Genomic DNA, 8,699 nt, shown 5'->3' with positions numbered 1-8,699 from the left:
ACCCTGTCCCAGCACCATAAGTGGCTCCAAGGTCCACAAAAGCCCCTCCCAGTCCCCCAAGGAGCTCCTAGACCCCCTCCCACTCCCCATGGCACCAACCAGGACAGGCTGGGGGACAGGAACAACCGCAGCCAGGAGCAGCTCGGGCACTTCAGCAGCGATTTGGGCACTTTGGGGGGGACACCCCCAAAGGGGGGGACCCAGGCCAGGGACTGGACAGGCAACCGGAATTCCTGGAGAACAGACAGGCTCAGGTGGACACGTTCTGCCAGCACAATTGTGAGATTGTGGCCCCAGTCTGCCTGGCTTCGTAGCTCCACAACACTCAGATCCTCCCGAATATTCCTCTGAACCCCAAATTCACCCCCGAATTCCGGTAAAATGGTGCAGTTTTAGATGCCTTTGTATAATTTCTTTATTTTGACTCCACTTTTGGTTGTTTCAGTGGGATGAACACAGAAATTACTTAGACCGCAGAAGATCTCCAAGATCATCCAGGGTTGCTTGATACCACCAGAAGAAACAATTGGACAGAGCAGATGAAAATTTTAGGGTGTGAAGTTAAAAAATCAGCTCTTCCCAATGAATTTCCAATGTTGATCTGAGTCCCGATGGATGTTCCTGCCCCCGCGTTCACCCAGGTGCCTACAGGGATCCAGGAGAACGTGGAGAGCACCAGCCTGGGGTCTTCCCAACACGGATCACAGGGAATGTGGGTCACCAGGGCTCTGCCAAACGTGGGTCCTCTGATGGGAGATGGAGTTGGAGCAGAGAACAAAGCTCTTGCCACAGTTGGGGCACTCGCAGGGCTTTCCTTAGCAGTGCCTCCGTTGGTGTCTGGTCAAGTTAGAGCTCTGTGAGAAGCTCTTCCCACACTCGGGACACTCGTAGGGCCTCTCCCCTGTGTGGATGCGCTGGTGGGTGACGAGGACAGAGTTGTACCTGAAGCCCTTCCTGCAGTCGGGGCAGCGGAAGGGCCTCTCCTCCGTGTGAATCCGCTGGTGCCGGAGGAGATGGGAGCTGGTCTGAAACCTCTTCCCACACTCAGGACAATCGTAGGGCCTCTCCCCGGTGTGGATGCGCCGGTGGGTGGTGAGGCTGGAGTTTTGCTTGAAGCCCTTCCCACAGTCGGGGCAGCGGAAGAGCCTCTCCTCTGAGTGAATCCGCTCGTGCCGGAGGAGATCTGAGCTGGTCTGAAACCTCTTCCCACACTCGGGACACTCGTAGGGCCTCTCTCCTGTGTGGATGCGCCGGTGGCGGATCAGGCTGGAGCGGTCTCCGAAGCTCTTCCCACATTCCCCACACTCGTAGGGCCTCTCCCCAGTGTGGATCCTCTGGTGGTCAATCAGGTGGGAGCTCCGTTTGAAGCTCTTCCCACATTCCCCACACTTGTGCAGCTTCTCCCCATTGTGAAGCTGCTCATGAACCACCGGCTCTGACCTCTGGCTGCATCTCCGGCCACCTTCCCAGCACAGGGTGGGTCTTTCCTCCTCAGAGCACCCTGAGCTGCGTTTGCAGCTCCTCCTCGTGCGGGATCTCCGGGGCTTTTCCTCCCCGTTGCATTCCTGCACCATGGAGCCGCTCAAAACGGCCTCTCCCACCAGGTTCTGCCGCGGGGATTTGTCCTCCCTGGGCTCCGTGCTCAGCTCCTTGTCTGGGGGAGGAAGGACAAGGAGAGGATGGGATTTGCCTCCGTGCCACAGGGAAGGGCAAGGAGATCCCCCCAGTCCGTCCCCGGCAGGACGGCGTCGGCAGCGGGGTTGTCCTGCAGCCGGGGGCGATGCTGGGCTGGGAGATGGAGCAGGAGAAAGGGGGAAAGGGCCACTGACTTCCTCCTCACCTGCCTGGGTGTCCTGGGGCATCTTCCTCTTCCTCACAGCCTCCTCCTCCATCTGGCCAAGGGTTGGGAATGGGAAATCCTGGTTTGGGGAGAAACAAGGGATGAGTGTGTTGGGTTGGGGCTTTCTCCTGCCCAAGTCCATCTCTAGAAGTCACCAGTGTCCATAAAAACCAACAAAAATTGACAGTGATTAAAAAAAAAGCCTCCAGGAGTTCCCCCTTTCCAGTCTCCTCACTTTGGGGTTCTGGGGGTCCCCTTTGTCAGGGCTGCTGGGAGTCCCGTGGGTCCTGGGGATCCCCCCTCTCTGGGGTCCTGCTTAGGGATGCTGGGGGGTTTTGGGGATCCCACAGGCCCCTTTTTTCCTGATTCTGCTTTGGCTCCCAGAGGTCCCAGGGTCCCCCTCTTCAGCCTCCCTCCACTCCAGGCACTTGGGGCTCCCCCCTCTCCTCACCCCCCCTTTCAGGGACAGGGGGTCCCAGCCCCACCTCGTCTCCAGGCTCCCCCACCCCTCCAGGCTGTTGGGGATCCCCCAGCTCTGGTATTGTCCCTCTCTGCTCTCCCCACTCCAGGGGTCCCGTGTTCCAGCCCCCAGCTCTCCTGGGGATCCCCAAAGCCAATGTCCAACCCCGCCAGGACCGGGCAATCCTCACATGGACCCCCAAGACACCCAAGGGGCAATTATGGCTCAGCTTTGGAGTCCTGTAAGATCCACATATCCCCTCTGGCCCAAAAAATCCCTCCCAGGGACATGCAAGGACATCTGGGGCCCGATTCCAGAATCTGCAAGCTCCAAACACCCCTCCAAAAAAACCCCTCCTGGTGACCCCCCGATAGATTTGGGGTGAGCTCCCCCTCCCTGCTCACCTGCAGGATGGGGGGGAAGATGCTACCGGGGCTGGGGGTGCTGCGGACACAGTGGGCGGGCGGTGGAACCTCGTGGTTCTCCAGCTCCTCCTCCTCCTCTCTCCCTCCTCTTCCTCCCGCTCCTCCTCCACTCCCACCCTGCCCCCCCTTTCCCACCCCCTCTGCCCCACGGCTGCTGCAGCACCGGCTGCTGTGTGGGGGGAGCCCCCGATCAGCCCCGGGATGGAGAGGGGGCTTGGGGACCTTCCCCCCTTCCCCAGGGCCCCAGGGAATCGCTCCAGGGCTCAGGTGCTGGGGGACAGGGCTGGACCCCCATGGAACCGCTCTTCTTCTGTCCCAGCCCCACCTTTCCCTTCTCTTTCTCAGCGTTCCCCCAATCCACAGCCCCATTCCAGCTCAATTTGGGTGTCCCATCCCGCTTTGTTTGGGGGTCCCAGCCCCCTCTTCTCCCCCCCTTCTGCACCTTCCCCGTCCCCAGTCCCCACCTCCCCTCCCCCGGCCTTGGTTTTGGGGGTTCCAGGCCCCTCCTGCTCACTTTGGGAGTTCCATTCCCCATTTCGCTCAATTTGGGGTCCCAGACCTGCCCCCTTCTCACCGCTCACCCCGCGGCCGGAGGGGCTCCCAGCACCACCAGTGCCACCAGTGCGGCCCCAGCTGCCCCCACACGCCCCATGCCCAGCGCCGGGCGGTGCCCACAGCCCCAAAGCAGCCGCGCTGTGCCCGGGGGGGTCCCCAGAGCGGCCCCGCCCCGCACGGCACTGGGAGCACCAGTCCGGAGCAGTGCGGAGCGCGGGCGGGCGGCATCAGCCGTGCCCGGGCAGGGCCGGGCCCCGCGGGGCTCCCGCCCGCACTCGGCCCCCGCCGGGACAGCGCGGGGGGCCCGGCCTGGCCGCCCCCACCTCCCCCTCCCCAAATTCCGCTCCGGGGGGCGCTGGGGGCGGGGGGGGCTCAGCTGGGGCCAGAGCTGCCGGAGCCACGTGTCCCCCGCTGCCAGCACCACCCCCTCAGGATTAGGGGTGCCCCAAAACTCCCTCAGAGCTGCCGGATACCCCGCACGCCCCTGAGGAGTGGGGTCCCCCCGGCCTCATCATCCCCAACCTTCGGCTGCCTCATCCCATCCCCCCATCCCCCCATCCCCCCATCCCATCCCGCCCATCCCCCTCCGCCACACTTCATCCCACACCCCAATCCACATCCCACCCTTCCCGGGCCCCATCCCGCCCCATCCCATTTCTCCCGGCAGCCGCCACCGGGACCCCCGAAACCCCGCGTGCCGGGGGCTCCCCAATATCCCCCAAGGGGCATTTGCGACTCACCTTTGGAGCCCTGCAAGATCCAAACATCCGCCTTCCCCCCCGCCCCACCAAACCCCCCTTCCCCAGGAACCAACAAAGATATTTGGGGCTCGGTGCTGGAGTCCTCCAAGCTCCAAAAATCCCCTCTCCCAAAACAACTCCAGGCACTGCCCAAGATATTTGGGGCGAGCTGCCCCTCCCTGGTCACCTGCGGGATGGGGGGAGCGCTGCTCCCAGAACCAAGAGCTGCGGGCACAGAGAGCGATGGATGCACGTGGAGGCTCCTCTTCCTTCCTCCTCTGTCCCGCCTCTTCCTCCCGCTCCTCCCCCTTTATCCCCTCCTCTTCCTCCCGCTCCTGCTCCTCCATCTGTCCTCCGTCCAGCAGCTCCGCTGCCGTCCCCAAACCTCGGGCTGGACCGTGGGGTCTGGGACACAGCCCCGTGCTAGGGGGCAGAGCCGCTGCTGGGGCCATCGCTGTGTCCAGGGTATCCTTTGTGCCCCTCGCGCAGCTCCAGGCTCCCGAGGGCTCCCCGAGGGTTTCTGTGGCTGTCCCTGCTCCCCAAATCGGTCGCGTTTAATGCCCAAGCGCGGCAGCCCCGTGCCCTGTGCAGCAGCCGGTGCCGGGACACAGCCCCGGGAGCTGCGCTAATGCCCGGCCGTGCCAGGAGGGACTGAGGGGAGGGGACTTCATAAGGATCCCCGCTCTGCGCCCCTGGCTGCACACGGAAAGGTTCTTCAGTGCATGGGAACGATTTTCCGGGATTTCTGGGCTCGGCGGGGCCGAGGCGGCGGCAGCGGGAGCCGCGGGGCCCGGCCCGTGGGGGCGGCCGGGCTGGAAAAGTGCGCGGGGTCCCAACGCGGTGCCCGAGGGCTGAGCGGAGCTGACGGGAACAAGCCCCGGAACCCCCCGGTGCCCGAGGGCTGAGCGGAGCTGACGGGAACACCCCGCTCGTCTCCGCCGCTCGAAGCCGCTTCCCCGGCTCCGGCTGCCGCCGCCGCCCGGCCCCGGCGCGGTCCCGCGGGGTCGCCGCTCTTCGCGCAGCTGGAGGGCTCGATCCGAGCCGCGCCCCGCCCGTCCCTCGCTGCGGCTCTTTCGGTGACACGGAGCGCCCGAGACCCCGCGCTGCTGCCCCGACGCTCCCTCGCTGCAGCTCTTTCGGTCGCTGCGCAGCCGCCACTCCCCGTGCAGTTCTTCTAGAATTTATTATTCTCTTCTCCTTCTTTTATTCCATTCGCACCTCCCGTCCCACGCCCTCCGCTGCGGCTCTTTCAGCGCCGGGCTCCTCGCCGGTCTCTCGGTGCAGCTCCTTCAGTGCCACGGGCCGGCGGAGACGCCCCTCGGTGCGGCTCTTTGATTGGATTTTCTTCTTTTCTCGGGGTTTTCTCTCGTTCCCAGCTCGCCCGTCCCGCGGAGCGGCTCCTTCAGGGGCCCGGGGCGGCACCGAGCCCTCGGGGCGGCTCCAAAGGGCCCCGCCCGCCGCCGCTGCCCGAGGCCTCCCCGCTGCTGCCGGGGATCGGACACCGCAGGCGGCCCCGGCCCCTTCCTCTTCTTCCTCTTCTTCCTCTTCTTCCTCTTCTTCCTCTTCTTCCTCCTCGCTGCTGCCGGGATTCAGCCCCCGCCGCCGCCCGGCTCCTTCTGCCGCTCCTGCCCGGCACGAAGCGGCGGTGCCGCTGACGGGGCGGGAGCGCGGCTGCCCCGCGACTGCCCCGCGCCTCAGGGCCGGGCCGGGGAGTGACCGCACGGGTGGGGAGGGACCCCCCGCTGTCCAGGGCAGGGACTGACCCCTTGGGAGGGACCCCCCGCTGGCCAGGGCAGGGACTGTGCCCATGGGAGGGACCCCCCGCTGTCCAGGGCAGGGACTGACCCCATGGGAGGGACCCCGCGCCGGAGCAGGGAAGGATTCCTGTCCCCGAGGGGGAAGCAGCGGCACGAACTGACCGCGACTCCCATCCCTTCTCCCTGCCCCGCTGGGCACAGCAGGGAGGAGCCAGGGATAAAGTGAACTCCGTGAAGGAGAAAGAGGTCGCGGGAAGGTTCTTTTCCAGGGTTTATTTTATTCCTCACTCTCCTGTTCTGATCCGCTCCGTCCCAAATCCAGTTCATCTCCCCGCGTCGGGGCTCTTGTGGCCGCGATGGCGATCCCTGAGTGACCTCTCCCTGCCCTTACCCCGAGCCACGAGGACTCGGATCTGTTCCAGTTCCGTGCAATTCACGGGCATTTGGGGCAGCTGGAGCGAAGCAGCTGGAAAGCACAGCGGGCTCGAGAGGGACTCAAGCAGGGCAGGAGCCGGGGCTGCCCCGAGGGAGCTCTCCCAGCACGAACCTTCCCGGGCTCGAACCTTCCCGGGCTCTTTCTACGGGAATTGCGGGGAATGTCTCCATTCATCGCTACAAAGCAGAGTCACAAGTGGAGCTGAGCTTTCAGCTTGAAAGGAGGGAATCGAACGTGTGCGCGGGGACTGCTGGAACCTCGAGGTGTCACTTGGTACTTTAGTTTCGGAAATATTCAGCCCCTCAGCAGCGATGTCTCTCCCAGCCCACCGGTTCCTGGCTCAGACCCAGCTCGGAGCTCGGAGAAGAGACCCAAAGTCGCCACAGAATCAGCTCTGCCGTTATTTTCTTCTTTCATAGTTATTTTATGCTATCTTATTGTATATTCTATTCTACTTTTATTTTTGCTTTTATTCTTTTTTGTTTTCAATTTTTTTCTTCTATTACATTTTTTTTTTCTCTATTCCACCCCCCCCCCCCCCCCCCTTTGTTCCATCTTCTTAACTTCAGATCCTAGCTTATGGTCTCCAGTGTGTTGTTTCTATTGCTTTTGTGGGTATCCTTCAGCAAATATCTTAATTCAGAAAGGAATCATGGTGAGGAGATTGTGACCTTTGAGGCACCTTGGTTTAGTACTTCAGCAGGAGCTGTATTTCTGAGACAGGGAACATTTCACAGGGCATGAGGAGTTGGATTAAAACGAAAACCAAAATCCATCTTCTCCTCCAGACAGACAAAAGGACAAATATTTCTCTTTTATCCTCCCCTTCTCCCCCTGCCCCACCCTAAGAATGTGCATAAATAGTATTAAAACTAAAACACCAAGGGGAATAAAAAAAAAAACAAAACCAGAAGAGTTTCAAGCTGGCCTGGCCTGAGGCAGAACTACTTGATATTCTTGCATACACATCCACTCAGTTTTACTGTGCCTGACAGCACGTAAAAGGCAGAGGCATTCAATGTAAACATCGATGTAAACATGAAATCTCTTTTATTTCACAAGGGATGACTCTTCTCTATTAATCTCTTTTCCTTATTGAAATATTTCCCCCATTGTTGGCTGGTGTCTTCTATTTTTATTTTGTTGCAGAGCTGAAATGGAGGAAGTCGGTGGAATATGGGTATGATCTCTAGGGGAAGTGTGAGTTCTGATTTAATGTTTTGGTCATCTTTAGCTAGAAGTAGTGATACTCTCCTGACGTGTATTACCAACAGCTAGATGTGGCCGTGAATTGCAAGCTAGCCAAGAAGTCAGTTCAAGTTTGCTTTACAAAACCTCTGACTGCAGTTTATTCTCCTCAAAGTGTGTGCAAGATCTGCCCACGTTTTTGGATACTGAATGTGTAGGTAGGTTTCAGTAACTTCCACAAGCAATTAACTCTTCATCTTTCTTGCAGAGAAAGTATGTCAAGTGTGTGGGGTAGATAGGCACTTTGCATATTCTGGTGCCCTTCTGGGAGCTGAAAACAATAAAGGTCGTTTGCTTGTTTTTTTTCTTTTTAATGTGGAGCAATTAGCACCGTGGAGAAGGAGACAGCTCTGCAGCATTTGTAACGCAGCAAGTCATTGGGAAGCTATTGCATGTTTATTTCAGCTTCTCCCTTTAGGAAGGAGGCTCCTACAGCACAAAGCACTTGACTGGTGTTGGTTCCTTGTAGCCTGTTGTAACTTGGACTGGAACCTAATCACAGGAGAATGATTTTTTTTTTAAAGTTGAAATCTGGTGAAAATAGATTCTGGAATTGCAAGCAGATTCTTGATGTAGCATCTGACTTGTTGCACTATGTGAGGCATCATTCCTTGTTCCTGTCCTTTCTTGGGAAGAATATTAACTGTGAGAGAACAAAGACGAGTAATGAATTCCCAAGGGCAGTTGAAGTCAACTGTGGCCTCACAACAAACACAGCCTATAAGTCCCCTGGCTCCCTGTCCAGCCTGTTTTAGGGGCAGTTTTATGAATCCTACCTGGAGTTCAGCTGTAATATAAATGCACATGGGCAAGCTAGGCAAGAACTGCTTAATTTAAGTAATTTGTTTTGACACCCGTCTTCTAAATTTCTTCTGACTCCCTGCTGCTGCCGCCACAAGACTCTTTATGCTATCAGTGTGCAATTCCACTTCCTAATTTGTCAAATGACTACTCCAGCAGTGAAAAGGAACCCACAAAGGCTCTGTACAATGAAAATTATTTATTGCTATCAGTTGAAAATTAGCCCACCCATGGATATGTTGGGGGTGATAAAATTTAATTCTTTGCTCATTGTTGAAATGTCTGGTAGCACTAAACAGGGAGATGTCAAAAATCATTAGGAAAACAATATCTTATGAAAGGCACTGTAGTTCCAAAGTCACTGTCTGCTCCCCACCCTGCGTGGTGCATTCCATAGTTTACTAGCTGCCTGTTGGTGTTCCTGTTTCACTGATCTT

The 8,699-nt window shown here is 58.7% G+C and overlaps 1 protein-coding gene across 1 annotated transcript; it reads right to left on the bottom strand.

Moving 5' to 3' along the window:
• Positions 1 to 472: 472 nt before the first annotated feature.
• Positions 473 to 1,992, bottom strand: LOC125317565 (zinc finger protein 239-like). Its single transcript, XM_048287417.1, has 2 exons — positions 1,841 to 1,992; positions 473 to 1,654 (listed from the first exon to the last, which is right to left on the bottom strand). Exons 1-2 carry the CDS (start codon positions 1,980 to 1,982, stop codon positions 816 to 818), a joined length of 981 nt encoding a protein of 326 aa, XP_048143374.1. The 5' UTR covers positions 1,983 to 1,992; the 3' UTR covers positions 473 to 815.
• Positions 1,993 to 8,699: the final 6,707 nt, after the last annotated feature.

This window comes from Corvus hawaiiensis, chromosome 27 (genome assembly GCF_020740725.1).
Source record: "Corvus hawaiiensis isolate bCorHaw1 chromosome 27, bCorHaw1.pri.cur, whole genome shotgun sequence".
In the NCBI taxonomy this organism is placed as follows: Eukaryota; Metazoa; Chordata; class Aves; order Passeriformes; family Corvidae; genus Corvus; species Corvus hawaiiensis.
This window is presented reverse-complemented; position numbering and strand designations above follow the sequence as displayed.

Coding starts and splice junctions, on each gene's coding strand:
- LOC125317565 (XM_048287417.1), bottom strand. CDS start 1,982: ATGGACTTGGGCAGGAGAAAGCCCCAACCCAACACACTCATCCCTTGT. Junction 1,655..1,840: donor GCCCCAGGACACCCAGGCAG/GTGAGGAGGAAG, acceptor TTCCTCCCCCAG/ACAAGGAGCTGAGCACGGAG.